This window comes from Amblyomma mixtum, chromosome 6 (genome assembly GCF_055824585.1).
Source record: "Amblyomma mixtum isolate Tamu chromosome 6, ASM5582458v1, whole genome shotgun sequence".
Classification (NCBI taxonomy): Eukaryota; Metazoa; Arthropoda; class Arachnida; order Ixodida; family Ixodidae; genus Amblyomma; species Amblyomma mixtum.
This window is the reverse complement of record NC_143017.1, coordinates 48,274,086-48,293,788: the sequence shown is the minus strand read 5'-3', so window position 1 is coordinate 48,293,788 and position 19,703 is coordinate 48,274,086. Positions and strand designations below refer to the sequence as shown.

The 19,703-nt window shown below is 52.4% G+C and overlaps 1 protein-coding gene across 1 annotated transcript in view; it reads right to left on the bottom strand.

The window, feature by feature from the left end:
* The window catches only part of LOC149339015 (disintegrin and metalloproteinase domain-containing protein 10-like), a 39,197-nt gene extending 21,014 nt beyond the window's left edge, over positions 1–18,183 (bottom strand). Inside the window, exons 1-8 of the mRNA XM_089550850.1 lie at positions 18,114–18,183; positions 17,393–17,570; positions 10,019–10,140; positions 9,087–9,346; positions 7,401–7,778; positions 4,607–4,793; positions 3,184–3,371; positions 1,412–1,601 (exon numbers count right to left, since the gene is read on the bottom strand). Of these exons, the coding sequence (XP_089406976.1) occupies positions 1,412–1,601; positions 3,184–3,371; positions 4,607–4,793; positions 7,401–7,778; positions 9,087–9,346; positions 10,019–10,140; positions 17,393–17,570; positions 18,114–18,183 (1,573 nt within the window). The remainder of the gene's footprint in view (positions 1–1,411; positions 1,602–3,183; positions 3,372–4,606; positions 4,794–7,400; positions 7,779–9,086; positions 9,347–10,018; positions 10,141–17,392; positions 17,571–18,113) is intronic.
* Between the last annotated feature and the right edge of the window lie 1,520 nt (positions 18,184–19,703).

Below are 19,703 nucleotides of genomic sequence, written 5' to 3'. Positions count from 1 at the left end.
ATCACTTATATGTTAATAATGTCCTAAAACCGGTCAGATCTGCCCCGCTATGCACACAGTCGCTTATAATAAAACATAGGCCACTCCCGCAGTCACCATCTATGCACACGTCCACTCACAGCACAACATTATCCACTCCAGAAGTCACATAGCCAGAGGCATGTACCTCTCGCTACTCTACTAGGTTTAACCACAGCCAATTTTTCTTTCACTCTCACCTCCCTCCCTTCCCTTACGGCGCGGTTTGGGTGTCCACCGAGACGTGAGACAATTACTGCACCAATTCCTTTGCTCAAAAACCAACCAATTTGCATTTTTTGACGTTCAAAACCATGCGCTACTTGGCCCCAGCCAAGAGAACTAGAAGTGCTTGTCCCGGACTGCCGGGTAATTATGCGTCAGTACCTCAGCACGGACAGTAGTGTTCTTGCAATATAAAATCCTCCAGAATGATGGAAACGCAGAACTAAAGCTTGCAGTGTACAGCGCGGATGGGCACGGATGGAATCGCCGTTTTCCACAGTCAAACAAAAAGTGAGGTGACCATCCTTATGAGTCAAATAAACGTACTTTAAGCGCCTTGTGGTCAGAATTTCGACATCACTATGGAGCTCCAGTCGCTTTTTTTCCACCGGCTTAAAGGAGATGAACGGGGAGTGGGCTTTCAAATTCTATGTCGACTGCTGTGTTTGTCGAAACCAAGTAAAAAAGAAAACGCGACAGAATCGCGTTAAAAATGCGCCAAATGTTTTGTCGTTTCGTCGTAACGACATATTTTTCTGCTGTTTAGTAGTATTTTCTCTGTAATATACATTTCTGTAGTACTTTTCAGTAGGATCTGCACAATATTGTGGCTACACAAATTTCTAATATTGTGGGAAGTTTATGGGCAAGAACATCACACAAAGTCTGTTGTGACGACCGGTAATTTTCTCTTGTCTTTCCCGACTGGAAACGGACAGGAAAATTGTCTAAAATTCACATCTCTACAACACGCTTACCGCACCTCGCGTTGTTGAGCTATAAGCCACGGCACGTATACGCCGCGCAGTAGCCAAGTGCATGGTCGAAAGTTACACACAGAGATAAGTTCTCAGATCGAACCTCCGCTTCCTGTGAGTACTTTCTTTTAGCAACAAACAATAAACCACTTAACTTCTTGTCATGCGCCACGCGGTAGGGAAACAAGTGGCCTAGACCACTGAGATGAATTCCTGCCTACGTCGTAAAAAGCGTGAAAGAGAACACATGACAAGTAGACGATGCGGCAAGCTCTCCATCACTCTGTCCTCTCTTGTCCTCGCTTTCCCTTACGAAACACTGGCCACTAGGTGGCCCAGCGAACCACTTCCTTTTTCGAGGGCTCTCCCAAAGCAAGAGGAGTGGATCCACAGCCACTGAGGTGACTTGCCTTCGAAGCAGTTCTCGCGGCTCGACTGTCCGTTCACCATGGGCTTAATGACGTCGGTGATGTTGCCGATACTGCAGTTGGAGAAGTCGCGGTTGTTGGGCAGAGTGCCCTGGCTCGCCTGCGGGTACATGATGTAGTTGCCGCCCTTCTTCTTGCCCGGCACGCAGGGGCTGCTGTCCGGCTGGTCGTGCTGCAGCGCCGTGCAGTTAGAAACAGGGCTCGGTACCGTAGAACAACTCTGCCGAGCTTCCCTCGCACAAACCGCACGTCCTCTATACCTCACACAAGACGCTACCAGCCGAGGTGTACGACGGTTGCTTTTTCCCTATACGGCATTTGAAGGCCCATCGATTTCCCTCGACCACAGCTCTTTGAACAGGTAACGGCGCTGCTTATGAGCTGGGCTGTCTACTATCGATGGAGCCCTGCAATTTTTATTTTTTTCCTATGTTCGCCTGCGGAAAAGCGCCGGGGAGTTCGCCTGAGCGCCGCAGGATGCCGTGGACATCTCCTGGAGACCATCGGATTTCAATACATGGGGCCTGTGGAGATCTCTACAGCAAGTGCGGTCAGAGAGCTCTGTGCTGGACAGTCTTAACATTCGCAGTGTCCATCGGAGCCATACCAAATCACAGCGACAGGCGTGGTACCTATTACTTGAACGCAAGTTCGCTGTAGAATGTCGTTGTAGTGGAAACGGATAGCTGTGCAAAAGCACTCCCATATGCCACCCATGGCATGAAGACTATACCAGAATCGAGACTGCCGCTATGATATGAGGGCGGCTGCTTTGCCTCAGCGACCTAACAAGAGTTACATATATAATCCAGCAGGCACACGCTTCACGTCTCACGACGTGAGATGTCTTGGCTGGATTTTAACAGAAGGCGTTCTTCGCTCAAAAGATCTCGTTCCTAGGCTAGGCGCGTAACATGCGCGTACCCACTTTGTCAAAAGTAACCGAGCAACAGGTTCTTGCTTCCCAACCGTATAACGGAGCCTCTATGGCACCCTTCAGGACCGAAAGGTGTCAGAACTTGAGGACAAGGGTTCACCTTACTCTACACAGATTCATATCTTAAGGGCTGCCATAAGTGCTTCGCTATAGGCGGCTAAGAAACAAACCACCTGTGTCCGGTTACGTTTGACAAAAACTGTATATTTTGCGAAACTTCAGCTGTTGACTTTCAGCATCGTGACTGCCATCTTTGTATCGTGCATCGAACGCGCGTTCGCACGATGAAGCCCGAAACTAAACCTAAAAGGTGAACAAATGTGCTATTTCACAGCAGTGCGACTGTGTAACATAACTTCGCAGTAGAACTTTCGCGTCAAAACACCTCCAAAAAGAGGGTTCCCGAAGAGTTAGGAAGGAGCCGCGAATAGACTGCGATGGCGGGCACATTTTGTTGGCTGTCATTGTGCCCATGCCTTTGGTTGTGTGGTGACATTAACTGTTCGGTCGGCAGACGCCATTTTGTTTCACAAATGGTTGTGTAGACCTCTAGTGTGGACTTTAAGCTCCAAGATATATAAGTGAAATAACCTTTCTGTCCCAGGCAACATGCACTAAACGATATCGTGAGCCGCAGAGCCCACGATGAATTTAAAATATTATCCCGTGCCGCAAAACATAGCCACTGAAAATGGCGTAGTGGTCATTAAGCTAAATGGCAAAGCTGTACGTGGAGGTTGCTATAAAGGCACAAGGTTGCTGCAAATGCTATATATGCTGCCGGTTATAAGTAATCGCTACGAATTGATCTACTCACGGGCGAGCCGAAGTTGTGGCCAATCTCGTGGCACAGAGTGATCTCGCTGGCGGCTTGAGACACGTACTGGCCGTAGTTGATGAAGGTTATCATGCCCGTGTTGAAGCTGAGACGGGACAGGCCGTGCTGAGGTTTTGACGGGTCCTCCGGAGCCAACCGGTTCTTGTCGCAGACTCCCAACATGCTTGCTGCAAGGGTTCGTGGGGCAACATTCACGCCGCAGCGAACGCTAACTTGACTGACTGATCCAATTATATTGATTTTAATCACGATTAAATTTAACTGTCACTCAATAGGTCAAATGACGGGCAGTCCTAGACAACGATGTCTCTTGCACCTTATGGTTAGTCGTTAGCCGTGTGAATAAATTGATAGTTTCGCACTACGGTGCCTACCATTTTCCATGATGTTTGAAGCGCGTACCACACAACGGTTTCTGATGGCCTGTACTTATGATTATTACGGCGAATTTTAATGCCGCACGGACAACTCTGGCGAAAGAGTGCGATGACACAAAGCATTTTCCTTTACACAAGGAGGGATCAAAGACCCCTTTTTCCAAGTAATTCACTTCCGAAGAGATCAACACCAGGCTAGGGAAAAGCTTGCAGCCGTTGGGAACCGGTGGGTACTCGGTGGCAAGAACACCAATACTGCTGGAATGGGTCGCACTGTGCGACAGCGTCGGTGACACATATACAACTCGCTTACTCCTCCCCTTATGTCCGTAAATGTCATGCGCAAGTAGAGGCGTCGTTCTAATGCTCAGGCTTTGGCTTCGAGTCTCTCTATAAGAGATACACCGAGTCGCATACGCAGTAAATAACGAGATGCCTTTCCGCAGTGCATCTGCAAATGACGAAACGAGATGCGTGCCCGTTAGCTTGTACTAAAGTGCGAATACTTCGAGACCTGCTAATGAGCAAACATTATGAGCACCACGTGGCATGCTACAGAGAACTGCATTTATTCACAAAGCGGCAGCGGCCGTTTAGGCCCAATGAATTATGTCGCGCAGACAGGGGCGAATTTAAAAGGTGGCAGAGGCGAGATGGGGAGGATGATTTAGCGAGAAAAACCGTGCTGAACACCATTTTTCGGCGGAAAACGTTTTCATACAAGATTGAGATGGGACCGCCCCATTCCAGTAGGCCGGACAATCTGACGTCTAACCATCTCTTGAAGTTTTATTAGAGAATTCTTGCACCGTTATTGTAGCCTACACTCTCCTTCGCAGTGCTGTTTTTATGCCTCTGGCGTCTTCCGAATTCTCACGCTTAGTTACTCCGAGCCGCGCAGGTACCATCAGAAAAAAAAAATAGGAAGAACGGGCTCTAACAAAATGCATCGCTGATCCGGATGGCTTCGACTCAAGGCCTCAATGAGGAGGAACAACCTGTTTACCGCGCGGAGCTCAGCTCACCCGACGCGTTTCCCACGTAGGCCAGCCCGAGCACGCCGTCATCGAAGTCTCGGTAGGTCCATGTGTAAGCGAGGCAGTACTCGTCGAAGTTGGCGGACTTTGCCGTCATCAGCAGGAACAGGGTGGGGTCCATGTTCGCCTCGCAGAACGGGTTGTTACCGGCCGAACAGCTTTTTGTGTCGTTAATCTGGAATAAGGAAATTGTGCAGTCAGTCACTATGGCAGCAAAACTGCGGCGTCCACACCACGGGTCTGACATTCTTTTCGAGCGCTATATAGCGCTCAAACCCCTCAAGCAGCCGCCACGGTGGCTCAGTGGTTATGGCGCTCGGCTGGTGACTAAAAAGACACGGGTTCGATTCCAGCCGTGGTGTTCGAATTTCGATGGAGGCGAAATGCTAGGGGCCCGTGTACTGTGCGATATCAGTGCACGTTAAAGAACCCCAGGTGGTCTAAATTTCCGGAGCCCTTCACTACGGCGTCCCTCATAGCCCGAGTCGCTTTGGGACGTTAAACCCCCCATACACCAGACCAAACCAAACCCCTACCTTCGATTTCGCCGATGTTCGGTTGTTCAAATCCTGTGACAGGTGCCCACCTGCCCACCGAGTGGTGGACAACCTGCCAGCGGGCTTGATAGCAAACTATGCAAAAACTTCAAATGGCAAAACACTGCGGCCGCGAGCAGGTTTGGAATCCGCGGCTGCGCGAATTGATATGCTTCGGAGGCCACGGCATAAGACCACTACATCATCGCCGCAGCCGAACACCTTGCGTGTTTAAGTGCGTGTCTCCCACGCAGTGCCTTTAATGCCGTCTTTATCAACTTCCATCCGTGCGCAATGTATTCATAATTCACCGCTACCGCGTTGCCATCTAAAAACCGAGCCTCGAGCCGAAGTCATAACCGAAGTGCTGGCTCCCCTAACTCGCATTAGGCCTAATCAGGCTGTCATCAGTCTTTTTTTTTCTTTGTTTGTCCTACGAAAATCTTAGGCTCGTTTCACACGCTGCGACTAGAACGAAAATAGTCGGCCTAGTCGGTGACACCGCAGTGCGGTTTTCGGTCAGTGCTTTGACCTGCAATGCGTGCTCAACGATTTCAGTCGGAGGGACACACAAGGTTGCTCGATGTTAGCATAGGCAACCCACGATTAAACGGGACAGAAACACAGCACGGAATGTGTTGATGAGATGATTAAAACCACCGTACTTTTAGATGCAAAGCAATACTTCGTATGTTTTAATAGAACAAACAGTTTTGCTTCCGCCGCGGCAACGTATCCCAGGTGACTCGTCCGGCGTATCGGTGTTCCCCAGTAGAAGAGCGAACACACCGACGCTGCGACTGAATACCAGCCGGACGGACCTCAATTGTAAGCAGTCTGCGTCTAAACCGATGGCTCTCCCCAGTCGCAGGCCGATAGAATTCGTAGCGTCGCAGGCCACAACCGCATGTGTGAAACGGGCTTTAGGGTCCAAAGTGCCCAAAGTCTGAATGGTAAGTGGCTAACACCATATTATGTTTGAATGCCTTTTAGATCAGTAAACATTCACGTTTAAATAATTGAATGCAGGAAACAATGATCTGTGATCGTGACAGCTCATTCGACGCCGTCTGATATGCCTGGAGAAATAAGACAAAAGCGGTCGGAGCCTCACGAATAAGATCTATCGGCGAACATTGACGCTGTTATTTCGATCCATGCCTTCTGAGCGCTCTTGTCCCTGCGTGCATGCGGAAAAGAGGGTTGCTGCGATGTATTCATTCGTCGACGCAAAGGAGACGCCACTTTTCAACACAAACTTCGTTTACATCACAAAAGAGGTGACAGAGATAACGTGAGCGCTGACAAAGAGGAACAAACAGGAGGTAAATCACAGCAGCGATATCGGTGTGTTCGGCCTACGGTGTAAGAATATAATGTGGTCCTGTCAGCCTGCTAAAACCATATCCGAGCGATCATCTTTCTTAGAAAGAATAGCAAACGTCTATTAAGAGATAAAACAAGTTAACGCCTATTTAAAGTTATTTCTCTGTAACGTTTATTTACGAAGTGTCGTCGTTGAGACTTTCCAGCCCTCGCAGTCCCGGGTTTCTCGACTCCGGAAAAAATTCGCCTAATAGTTTGCGTGACGTGCATACAAATGACCGCATTTTGCAGATAAATCAAACAGGAGCATAACGGTCAATTGTTGAGAACTTAGTCTTGTAGTGCATATATTTTTGTGCTCATACTGATGATGATTTCATGCACTCGTGCTGACACAAGCGACTTGCTCGCATACTCGACCAGAAGGATGCGCAGGCATACATTACCAGCAGTCCACGACGAAGGCTAGTCGGGATGGACTTGCTTCGCGGATACCTGTCTGTCCCCGCTTTCTTTATACCTCGTTTTACCATGCGATAGATAGCGTTCCTAAACAAGTTCACTGCGTCGTGGGTCATCGGTGGGTCACGCCATTTTTTTTAATGTTGTGCGGCCACGAATACTGGGTCTAGCAGTGAAACCCTGGGACAGATTTTATAGCGAGGTCCTCCTCCTTAAACCTCTCTCACAATAAAATCTGACGCATGGTTTCGTTATATGACTCGGTATACGAGGCTGCGTAGCCTAGATAAATGACGTGCCCTGAAGGTGACCCACGAGGCATAGAACGCGTCAAATGTAGGTCGTGTCCTTCAATCACGTCCACGGCGCAAGCTACGTAAGAAATGTGCGCTGCACTAGTGCGCGCTTCGCTGGGATCCTGCCTGTTCGTTCAAGGGGGCGTGCTCTGTGTACTGCACCTTGATCTTGTGCACGTTGAAGCTGACGTCCTCGATGCCCCCGAAGTTGGTGCGCCTATAGACCTCGGATGCGCGCGCCACATGACCCGCGATGAGCGTGGCGAGGCGTTCGCGCGTGCGTACAGCGTCGTTGTCCCGCTCGCTGAACTTGGCGTACAGCAGGTGGTCGATGGCGATGAACAGGCCGCATACGCGGTAGGTGCGCCGCCGATGGCCGCTCCGTCGACGGCGGTCCTCGCGGCCGGTCGCGTTGACGCCGTACCTCTCCTCCTCCGCCTCCTCGCCGTCGTAGTAGTCATCCTCGGTCTCTTCTTGCGCCAGGGGCCGCCGGCCGATCCAGCGGTCCAGTCGAGCGCCCCGACGCCTCGTCCGCGAAGCCTGCAAATTTGTCCTTGCAGCTGTCTGTTGACCTGCTCCCGATCCACGAGGCGGGTGTTTTTTGAACTGAAGGAGATCGCGCTAGTGTTCAATTTCTCACCTTTGCTATAGTTGGATAGAAAGCAAGAACGAAACGGTAAATTACTGTCAAAGGTGCCTTCCGACCAAACCAGTTGTCACGACACAGCGGTGAACCTTCTTCCACATTCCACGGCTGCTAGCATCTTCTAAACGCTAGCACACTGAACGGGATTCCCGTTCATGAGAATAAGTTGACGCCAAAGGTTGGAGCATAGGAGCACATAGGCCTCTCCATAAGGGAGGGGAAGTCCGTGGCAGTGCCCGTTTATGTCGCTGAGGTATGAGGGAAAACTAGGGAACAAAATATGCGCCCTCCTCCTCCATGTCAAATAAGGGGGACGCTGAACCCCTTGCGACCTCCTCTGCGCACCCTATTGGGTTGGAGGGCCCCTTGCCAGGGGCACTTGCGGCTTCGTTCTCCAGTTGCAGTTATACGGGCACTTACTGGCTGCGGCTTTCGCTCTCTTTGTAAGAGACTTACAGCCGAGTGGAAAGAGAGAAAGGTGGGGAAGAGCAACCTGGGTCTTACAAGCCCCACCGGTACAACCACTTGCCGGGCAAGTGGAGCATCACTTAAACCACTGCGCGAAGATGTGTATGAGGACTCCCAGCGTTCTATGAACGTACAGAATGACCATTTCCGCATACATGGGCATTAATTAGCCCATTAGCGCCATCTCGTCATAACCTTAAGGCGGAACTTAAGTTTCCCCTCCAGTTCCTTCGCGGGCGCTTTGAAAGTAGAAGGCTTTCGGAAATTTCATTTGTGGTTGTCTCAGCATTGCAGTCACCTTTCAGCGTGAAAAAAAAATGGCAGTGGTTTAGCTCTCGTTAAACCTGGAGGATCGCGAAAGCAAAGAGGAGAGAGAGAGAGAGGCGATAGAGAGCGCGCGGCCGAGACGGCGGCCCCGGCACGTTACCTATGCGCCGCTACTGCGCATGCGCAACTGGCGAGCGCGGCGGCGGCAGCTCTGAGTCACCCGCGCAGCGACGGCGGCGGCGCGCCAGCTGTGTGTGCGTGTGACGTCACTGCTCTTCGCGCATGCGCAGTATGGCCTTTCGTCAGCTCCGCGAAATGGCTCGGCGACTCGCGTAGTGTTGCTTTCGCAACAAAACGTTGGCAGTGTTCCTCAGTAATAATCTGTCCGTATTACTTAGTGGGATATTTCCATTTAATGTCTCTTTAATACACTACTCTAGCATGGCGCACGTGACCAGTGTTCTCACCCGGGGAGGGGGGTCAGGCCGCTTGACGGCAGCAACCAGCTGTTGCATCCAGCGCGCGGCCTCCCCGCGGACGCCGCACCAACCGTTGGGTCCTCCAGGCATCTGCACGTCCCCGGCGGCGTACATCACCGAGTGGAACGGGGTGGGCCGCGCGAAGAACTTGTGCGCCGCTTCCACGTAGAAGCGGTCTCCACGAGACTGGATGGAGCCTTCGAACACGCCGTCGTGCAGGGCGCCGAACACACGACTCGAAGGATCGCCTGCATGAATGGCCGTGACCCGGGAAGAGTATTTAAATAGCCCCAATATCTTAAAGGGGCTCTGGAAGGCGCTCTAATAAAGTTGAGGTATGCAATGGATGTTAAAGCGCGCCGATTCGCGAATATTGTCCAGCAAGAATCTTTTAACGGGCTTTGTAGAAGTTGTCTGTAGTAACAATTGGCTTTTCAGGAAAGGAAATGCCGCAGTATCCGTCTTACATCTCGGAGGACACCTAAACCGTACCGTACGGAAAGGGATAAAGGAGGGAGTGAGAGAAGGAAGAAATAGGTGCCATAGTGGAGGCCTAGCTATCTGTAGTTAAAATTTCAATTCCAGCGTGTTCGCGCCTTTCCTTCTCCTTCCGAGACTTTCTGCACGCTGGAAGGTCGGCACTCCTCGACCTGTCCAACCTCCGGGAGCTCCGCTCCCGGAGGTGGGACCGGAATACAAAAAAGTAGAAATGATAACTACAAAAAAGTAGGCAATATGTCTTTACAAAATACGGTTTACGTTCACAAGTTAGCGTCCAATGACCATAGTCCCCTCCATCTCACAAACTATACTGGAAAGCCTGCGGTACATCAGCGGCACGTCCAGCAGAAAGCCAGTGAAGACTACGAAGCACTATGAAGAAGGAAAAGGTCGTGAAAAATAGGCTGTTAGGTTCCTACCGATAAGTTCGCCGCTGTAGATGTGGCCGATGTCTGGCTTGACGCGACCGAACCTCGTGGTCTCGACCACTAGGTCCTTGTGGAACACGGAAGTGTCCGGCTTCAACTTGAGGTGGAACAATCTGCAAAGGGAAACTGCTGCACGTTACCAACAGAACCGAACGAGGCTGAATACCTTGTCTGCTGTCTGTCACGATGTCATCCCCATCATTGGCCTGATTGCGCCCACTGCAGGGCAAAGGCCTCTCCCATGTCTCTCCAAATACCCTGTCCTTTGGCAGTTGCGGCCACCGTATCCCTGCAAACTTCTTATAATTTTCTACCGCCCCCTGCTACGCTTGCTTTCTCTTGGGAACAATCGCAGTAGCAGTGAGTAAAGCTTATACTTCATCTCACAAGTTGTTTGCAGCGCTGTGGAAGTTAGAGCTTTCCGGTCCAATCGGGGCCAAGGAAGACAATAAATAGCCCCTTAATTATTTGCGCAGTGCGTTGCCATTATTTTTTAAAAACAAATATTGCAGTAATTGAAAAGGTAGTTCAGGATGGCGGTATGTAAGCACTACGGACGTTTCATTCACTAGTAAAATTAGCGTGGAAAGTTCGCGGAGGCCTGCTGCAGAGGCCTGCTTCGAAGTGGTGCTTTGCCATTAGTAAACACGGCGTACACCTGGCCTCCTGCGCGCAGAAGCTGGTTACTGGTGCTATTTCCTCCCCGTGAAGGATCCACCATCGAAGCGTAAGGAGCAGGGATTGGATTGGATTGGAAAACATTTATTTCGTCACGAAGAGCTTGGTGATCGGAGGGCCGTGTTAGGTGGCCGCTAGTCCGTGACTATTGGCGACCTTGTTGGCCCACTCGACGGCCCGGACTTGCGTCTTCGGGTCTGAGCTGGCCAGCACAGCCTCCCACCAGTCGACAGAAGGGATTTGTACTAGCTCCGCCAGAGGCGGCTCTTCCCTACAGTCCCATAAGATGTGGTCGTAAGTGGCGCGTTCGCCACAGCGGAAACATTGGGGTTCGTATTGAGAGGGTTACATGAGCGACAGTAGCGCGGGATTCGTCAGGGAGCGCGTCTGAAGCCGTCTCCACGTTTTTTCTTGTGCTTTGGACAGCGTTTTAGCCGGAGGGGGGATAAACTCGCCTGCCCAAGGTGTAATGGTGGGTAATGTCATGAAAAGAGGTCATGCCGTCTCTCGTAAACCCCGGATGAAGAGGCGAGCTCCCTGCCCCGTTGACGAAACCTCGGGCTTTATTGTGAGCTGCCTCATTCCCCGGATTGTCCGAATGGGACGGCACCCAAATTAGTTCGACCTCTCTGGGAGATTGGGCTGCTTTTGCAAGAATGCTGAGGGTGGTGGGTGCTATTCGGCCCCTCGCGAAATTGCGAACGGTGAATTTTGAGTCGCTGAAAATAATACCAGCAGTGGTATTAGTTATAGCTAAAACTATTGCCGCCTCCTCCGCGGTCTCAGAGGAGCTTGTTTTGATAGTCGCGGCAGCGAGCAGTCCGTCGGGCCCATCCACCGCCACCAACGCGTAGGCCTTCAGCGTTGCATACGAGATACGGACCCCGCACACCGTTACCTTATATGGGCCCCTGCTCATCAGGGGTTGACAGGAAACGAGGCAGCAGACGCAGCCGCCCGTGCGCTCTCTCAACGGGCTGTTTTCTCCTCCCCACCCGATCAGGAACCCGATCCTAATCCGATCTATACCTTCAAAGATATTACAACCCATTATCAAGAAAGTCATCGCCTTTACCCTCGCCCATGTAAAGGCCTGAAGAAGGCGGATGAGCGGCTACTTCTACGCCTTCTCACCAATACATTTCTGTGCCCGGCAGCACTAAAACATTTTGACCCCTCCTTTAACGGCAGCTGCCCGCACTGTAGTGCGGTGTCTTCTGACACCTATCACATGTTGTGGGCCTGCCCCTCCAACCCGGCTATTCCCCTCATCCCCAACCCAACCCGGGAGGACTGGGAGGCGACCCTGCTCGGCTGCCACGGCTTGCAAGCCCAACTAGCCTTAGTCGGGCGCGCCCGGGCGGCGGCCACCGCCACTGGGGTCCCATACTAGGCACCTCCACCTAGTGTTTGTAAGGATCGGTCCCTTACGGGCTGATCCAAACATACCTCCTGTCCCTTCTTAATAAACGTTTTCACCACCACCACCACCAGAAGGCCGCAGCCTTCACAGCGCTGCGAAACGGCTGTGTGACAGAGTACAAATTCTCAAAAGAAAAAAATTAGCGAAGACACTTTGGAAATTCTAAAGTCTGCTTGGCAAAAGCCTTGTGGTCAACCCACCGCCGCTTTTCCGAACCGCTTGGTGGTGGTGGTGAAAACATTTATTAAGAATGAACAGGAGGTATGTTTGGATCCGCCCGTAAGGGACCGATCCTTACAAACACTAGGTGGAGGTCCCTAGTATGGGACCCCAGTGGCGGTGGCCGCCGCCCGGGCGCGCCCGGCTAAGGCTTGTTGGGCCTGTAAGCCGTGGCAGCCGAGCAGGGTCGCCTCCCAGTCCTCCCGGGTTGGGTTGGGGATGGGGGGAATACCGGGGTTGGAGGGGCAGGCCCACACCGTGTGATAGGTGTCCTAAGACACTGTACTACAGTGTGGGCAGCTGCCGCTAAAGGAGGGGTCAAAATATTTTAGCGCTGCCGGGCACAGCAATGTATTGGTGAGAAGGTGGATCCTTTGTACAGGCGAACGGGCTCACATGCTCCTCCACGAAGTCCGAATTACTAGTCATCAGGAGCCGCCGCGGTGGCTCAGCGGTCATGGTGCTCGGCTGCTGTCCCGAAAGACGCGGGTTCGATCCCGGCCGCTGCGGCTAGAATTTCTTTGGAGGAAAAATTCTAGAGGCCCGTGTACTGTGCGATGTCAGTGCACGTTAAAGAACCCCGGGTGGTCGAAATTTCCGGAGCCCTCCACTACGGCGTCTCTCATAGCCTTTGTCGCTTTGGGACGTTAAACCCCATAAACTATACTAAACTAGTCATCAGGGACAGACGAGTTCGCCTGCCCGTCCCGACCCGCAAGAACCTATTGTGCTTCAAGTCGACACACATCCCATACCTCCGGTCCGCACCATCCGCGTTCTGGGTATGTTAATACAGAACAACACGCAAAACTCGGAGGCCATAAAGCGCCTCCGCGCCACAGCCAATCAGATCAACAGCCTTATCCGCCGCATCAGCACCCGCGCAGAGGTATGAAGGAGGATCACCTCTGTCGGCTCACGCAAGCTTACCTCATTAGCAGGATAGTCTACTCTTATCCCTACTATCACCTCCTCCGGAAGGACGAGGAAGCTGTGAACAGCAATATACGTTCAGCGTACAAAGCGCCACTGGGGCTACCTCAGTACACCAGCACACAGCACCTCCTCCAACTCGGCATCTACAACACGCTCACAGAACTCATAGAGGCACACAAGACCGCCCAAATCCACCGCCTCTCCCGCACTAAACACGAGCGGCTCATACTTGACCATCTCAACATCATCCCCATAGGCGACGTACACCCCACGACGCCCATTCCGATAGGGGTCTATAGCCGCCTAGTTATAAAACCAATCCCCAAAAACATGCTACCTGGCCGCCATGATACGCGCCGTCAGCTGAAAGCTCAAACAACAGATGCCACATACCTTGCCGACAAACACTCAATATACGTAGATGCTGCACGGCAAAGTGCAAACACATACGTGGCTTGTGCAACCACGCCACAATCTACTCTCGTCACCGCCGCCACAGTAGTAGCTCACTCTCCGAACGGCAGAAGAAACCGCCATCGCGCTGGCCATCGCTGACCCACGTCCGCGCACAGTCCTAAGCGACTCCAAAAGAGCGATACAAAATTACTCGGCAGGTTTTATCTGCCACCCCGCTGCACGCGTCCTTCGCGGCTGTACTCCCGACCATAAGATCAACCTGGTCTGGGTACCCGCCCACGCGGGAAACTCTGGAAACGAAGGGGTCGACCGACTAGCCCGAGGACTAACCAACCGGGCGGCCGGCCCCACGGACCCAGACGCTCTTGCCGAGGCTCCCCAGACCTTTGCCGAAATTACCAATCTCTACAGAGAGATGAGACGCGAGTTCCCGCCTCCACACCCCGACTTGAATCGAGCGCAAGCCACCTTGCTCCGCAGCCGCCGCGGTGGCTCAGCGGTTATGGTGCTCGGCTGCTGACCCAAAAGACGCGGGTTCGATCCCGGCCGCGGCGGCTAGAATTTCTTTGGAGGAGAAATTCTAGAGGCCCGTGTACTGTGCGATGTCAGTGCACGTTAAAGAACCCCAGGTGGTCGAAATTTCCGGAGCCCTCCACTACGGCGTCTCTCATAGCCTTAGTCGCTTTGGGACGTTAAACCCCATAAACCAACCAACCAACCAACCTTGCTCCGCAGGTTGCAGACACACTCCATCCTTAGCCATTCTAGACTTTCACTGATCACACACGGGGAATACGATCCCGTCTGCCAAAATTGTTACCAGGCAGAAATCGCCACCCAGGCACACATCCTCTGGGGTTGCGCGGGAAATCCGCCCCCTCGAACCTTACTGCCAGCTCCCTCCGAAGAAGGATGGAACCAACTCCTCAGAAGGCCAGACAAGAGCATCCAACTGGCACTCATTTCGTGGGCCCACGAAGTCGCCCCCACCTGGGGGCCACACCAAGCCCACATGCCCTAAACCCCGCCAATCTATGGCAATAAAGTTGTTTCTCTCTCTCTCGGCCAGTGTAACTCACGCTACAAAATCGAGCTTGTACGTGCGGATGCAGTTTTTCGTCTTTCTGTCTCGCGAGTTCTGCATTATCTGCGACCTTGCATGGTGGTGGTGGTGGTGAAAAGTTTTAATTGATGAAATAGAGTTTAGGAGCCACAGAGTGGCCCCGCTACATGGTCGGCGTCCCTAGTCCGGGACACCGCATGACAACGCCCCGTCTCTCGCCCGTTTCACCAGAGCCCTTTGGGACTCAAGCGAGGAGCAGTTGAGGAGGGCAGTCTCCCATGCTTCTCTGGAAGGGGTAGGGGAAGGGGGGAGGTGAGGATTTTGAGTACATGCCCACACCATGTGTAAGATATCACAGGTCTCCCCACAGTGCAGGCATTGCCCATCCGTGTTAGGATCGTAATGTTTTATGATTGCAGGACAGAGTAGAGTACCTGTCTGCAGGCGCCTTAAAGTTCGCTCCTCCGTCTTACTCAGCCCCTTTGCAGGGGCCGGGAAAAGGCGGTGGTTGTCGCTAGAATGCGTTACTATTTCCCTGAATCGCAGCAGCGGCTGGTTAGTCTCCGAGCCAGAAGAGTTGGGATGAGGAGCCCGGTGAATAAGCGCTCGGGCAGCCGCGTCAGCGGCCTCATTACCTCGTAAGCCCTGATGGCCAGGAGCCCAAATGATTCTTTTCGGTGTTGGATCAGTGGCAGTCCGTTTTAGAATGCAAGCAGCTAAGGGGGAGATCTCCCCTGCCAAGTAATGATCACACGCTTTTCGGGAGTAAGTAATTATAATTCTCGAATTGGCGTGAGCGGCAGCAAGCGCTATCGCTACTTCCTCGGCTCGCATTGAGTTCGAGGCTCGAAAGGAGAGGCGATCAACGTGCATTTCCTGGTGAACGACAGCGGCCGTGTAAAATCCCGTTGAAAGAAAAACTGGTAATGGCGCAAGAAACGGGGACACAGAAGGCACACAAAAGACAGGACTGACGCCCTCTTGTCTTTTGTGTGCCTTTTGTGGTGCCAGTCCTGTCTTTTGTGTGCCTTCTGTGTCCCCGTTTCTTGCGCCATTACCAGTTTTTCTTTCAACATGAACCAACTGGCCCACACTATAGTTTTACTTGACCATAAAATCCCGTGGGCGATGGCCCTGCTACGTCTACATAATATACACCGGGTCGGGAGCAGTGTTGTCTCTCAAGAGCCCGAGCCCGCGCTTGTCGTCTGTTTTCGTGCATGTCGGTGTCCATGTTACGGGGGAGCGGGGAGACCCAGAGCATATGGCACCACTGTACTGGGATACGCTCCGCCTCCTCTGGAGTGCAGTCCTGTTGGATGTGTAAGCGGTTTAGCAGGCGGCGCCCAGGGGCCGTCTGCATGAGCCGCGTGTATTGGTTCACGAGGTGGGCCTCCCGCAGCTCCTGGTAGGAGTTTAGCACCCCCAATGCTTTGAGTTTGGCATTAGAGGTAGCCACCGGGAGATCCAGGGCTCGCTTAGTTGCCTTGCGGATGATTGCGTCTATTCGCGCCTCGTCTTGCTTAGTAGTGCGGTGATATGGCACGGCGTAGAGGTTCTGGCTAGTCACGAAGGCGTAGACGAGCCGAAGCGAGTCCCTGCCCCGCAGACCGCCCCGCTTGTTGGAAACGCGACGGATCATTGCATGATCCGCGACAGGAGCGCATTCTAGGCACTAGCTGCATCTACAGAAGACAGAATATTTCAGTATTGTACGCGAACGCCAGTTTCTTGCAAAAGCATGCATTTGCTGCTGTTGTATTTTATGTTCGCCTTTATGGCTCATTCGCGGCGAAGCCTACATCATGCAGCTGGGTCCGCCGTAAAGGCGACATATGTGAGCCGCGGCTGCCGTTTAGTGTTAATTTGCGCATGGTTCTCCTCAACAATCGAATTAAGTTGAACTAAATCTAGCGGAGATAGAAAAAGAAAGCGAACCAGAGGGGTCTCGATCAGGGGGGGGGGAATAGCAGTGCTCTGCAGGAAGAGTTCGCGCTTGACCTAAATGTTTGTGATTGCGATATAGCGTACCCGCCACGGTGGCTCAGTGGTTAGGGCGCCGGCTACTGAGCTGGAGTCCCCGGGTTCGAACCCGGCCGTGGGGGCCGCGGTTCGATGGAGACTAAACGCAAAGGGCGCCTGCGTGCTGAGAGGAGGGTCAATCTTGGGGTATCTATTGTTTCAGCCAGCGTCTTCGCTTCGGCGGACGCGGTTGTTGCGACACGCGTCTCTTCTTTCCCTCCTTCCTCTTATCTTTCAACACTCTTCTATCTGCACGTGGCAGCGGTGGTGGCTCGGCGAGCCAGTCGGCAGGCCCGTGCACTTTCCTTTTCATCCTTCTCTCAGTCGCAACAACAACTGTGCGATGTCAGTGCACGTTAAAGATCCCCAGGAGTTCGAAATTATTCCGGAGCCCTCCATTATGACACCTATTTCTGTCTTCTTTCACTCTCACCTTCCTCCCTTTCCTTACGGCGCAGTTAAGGTGTCCACCGATATGTGAGACAATTAGTGCGCCATTACGTTTCCTCAATGACCAATTTCTTGATGTAGCGCATGGCATTTGCGAGAAGGTGTGTGTTCGGTTTGTGCAGTATCAACCGACTGAGCGGGTGTGTCCTATACTTGCCTGTCGAAGCCCTGGAAGCGCACGTAGACGTGACCTGGCTGCTGCTGCTGCTGGTGGTGCTGCTGCTGGTGCTGGTCTTGGCCCAGAGAACGCTTGAAGCGCACGTGGTCCCTGTGCACTCGGCGGGGCTCGTACGAGAGAGGCTCGAAGTGGCGCACGAACAAGTTGAGCCTCCGGGCTGCGAGTGCGGCCAAGCGTTCGCTGTACTCGCTATGTACTCGTTATGTGACAGGCTCGAAAAGAAGCGAAAGATATTTTCAGCCCGACCGAGACGCGCCACATGGAAGCCTTTCGCCTTTCAACACGTCGAAGGGATGGAATGTCCGCTCCAAATGCTAACTGATGATCTGTCTACAATAGTGATTTCGTTCTTAATTAACTCAAGGACAGAGAAGAGCTAGGTGCCATTTTCACGGTTCTGCGCACGTGTAGAAATCCGAGCAACGTTCTAACAACGCATGGCTACACTATTTTGTGGAGCCACTAGCAGTGTGTAACATTTCGCCTTTGATCTGTTAGGTAACATAGCGTCAAGGGCTGAAGACGTCGCGGGGAGCTGGGCGACAGACATCATAAGGATTGGCGACAGAGGAGATCGAAATATAATTTAGTCTGAGTCGAGTTGATGACTGCGCGGGGGGCGGGGCGGGGGGCACGGGACAGCAAGAAATATTCGAGTTCAGGGACGAGAACTCGCAGACGTAGCTGCAGATAGACTTACCCTGGACAGCCGCTTGCAAGAAGATGCAGCAGAAGACCGGAAGAACCCTGTAGTAGCGCTCCAGGATCATCCTTTCGGATATAATAGCAGAATGAGTGAGGACCAGCGAAAAAGAGCTGTGGACGATCACTTCCTCGCGGACCAAGCGCGCGCCTGCTCGAGCTGTCTGGCGAATCATCTTCATTTTCGTCAACTCTCTAGGCCAGAATGGTGAAGGAGGAGGAGTACAGAGAGAGAGAGATAAAACTTTATTGATTTTTAAAATGTTTGATGAGTGAGGTGGGCAGAGAGAGAGAGAGAGCAAATTAATAAACAAATATAGAGGATGAGCCGGCGCAGATAAGGAATGCCGGCATCTTCTTGGTCCGCGTCCCTATTCCGGGAAGCCGCATGATCCCGCCCCCTCGCGAGCCTGGCGAGCCAGGTCAGCTTGCGCCGCCGCACTCGAGCACTCGAGGAGGAAGGTCTCCCAGGCCTCTTTAGCGTATAGTAGCGCTATGTCTTTAGGGAGGGGGGGTTGACAGGCTATGGACACCTTAATTAGTTCAAGGCGCCGGTGGCTTGCGCTGATGTCTGAACCCGTCGGATGGTCTGACGTTAGTCCTCCAGACCATTGCTGGTCAGGGCGGCCTACCACTGCTCGTATATGTATGTGATGTTTTCATATGGGGTGGCTTTCCCACGCAACCTCACGAAATGGGGATTAGCAGGGGTTTACCGCAGCACCACGGACGGGGAAGTATCTGGACGCGCGAATGAGGCTGTAGGGAAGGTGTTGGTCTTCATTCGTGTCCCGAGTGTGGCTTCTGTGGTGATTTTAATATGTGGGAGAGACGGGATATTGACGTGACAGCGTTAAGGAGCTCGCGTCGCAGAAAACCCGAGGTCGGCGTCGTTGGCGTTGTCGTCGGCGTTGTAACACGAAACACAAGAATCTCCAAATAAAAAAAAATTCTGTGGAGATACGGATCATGAACAAAGCTCTTTTAGATTGCCAGGCGAGCACGCGCAGAACACGGTACGAAAGCTTGTTGGTTCGACCTGAATAAAAGTGAAACTAGTGAATGCCTTGTGATCTTTGACTTCGTGAAGTGTCATTGTGTACTGATGTGTATATGAGTATGCGAATTTTGAAACAGGGCCTGATGACAATCGCTATAAAGAGAGAGAGAGAGAGAGAGAGAGAAAAGGACGGAAAGGCAGGGAGGTTAACCAGGCGATGCCCAGTTGGCTACCCTACACTTGGGGAGGGGAACAAAGGGGAAAAAAGGAAAAAGAGCGGCAAGGAAATGAGTTTTCTAAGTGTCCAGCGACCACCATGTCACAGGGACAGAGGGCGCGCACTGAAAACTTAAAGATTATAGGCGGGAATGCAACCCCGAGTCCCTTAAGAAAGTCAGGAGCGCTTTCACCGCTTTCCGTTGTCTGGAAGGTTGAGCCCAAGGCCCCAGAACGTTAGACTCTGTTAAAGGACGCGAGTCCAAGCGGAGCAGAGAAACACTTAGGACACCGCGCTCTCGCTCAAAACGAGGGCAGTCACAGAGGAGGTGGCTGATCGTTTCGTCACAACCGCACTGGTCACACGCAGGA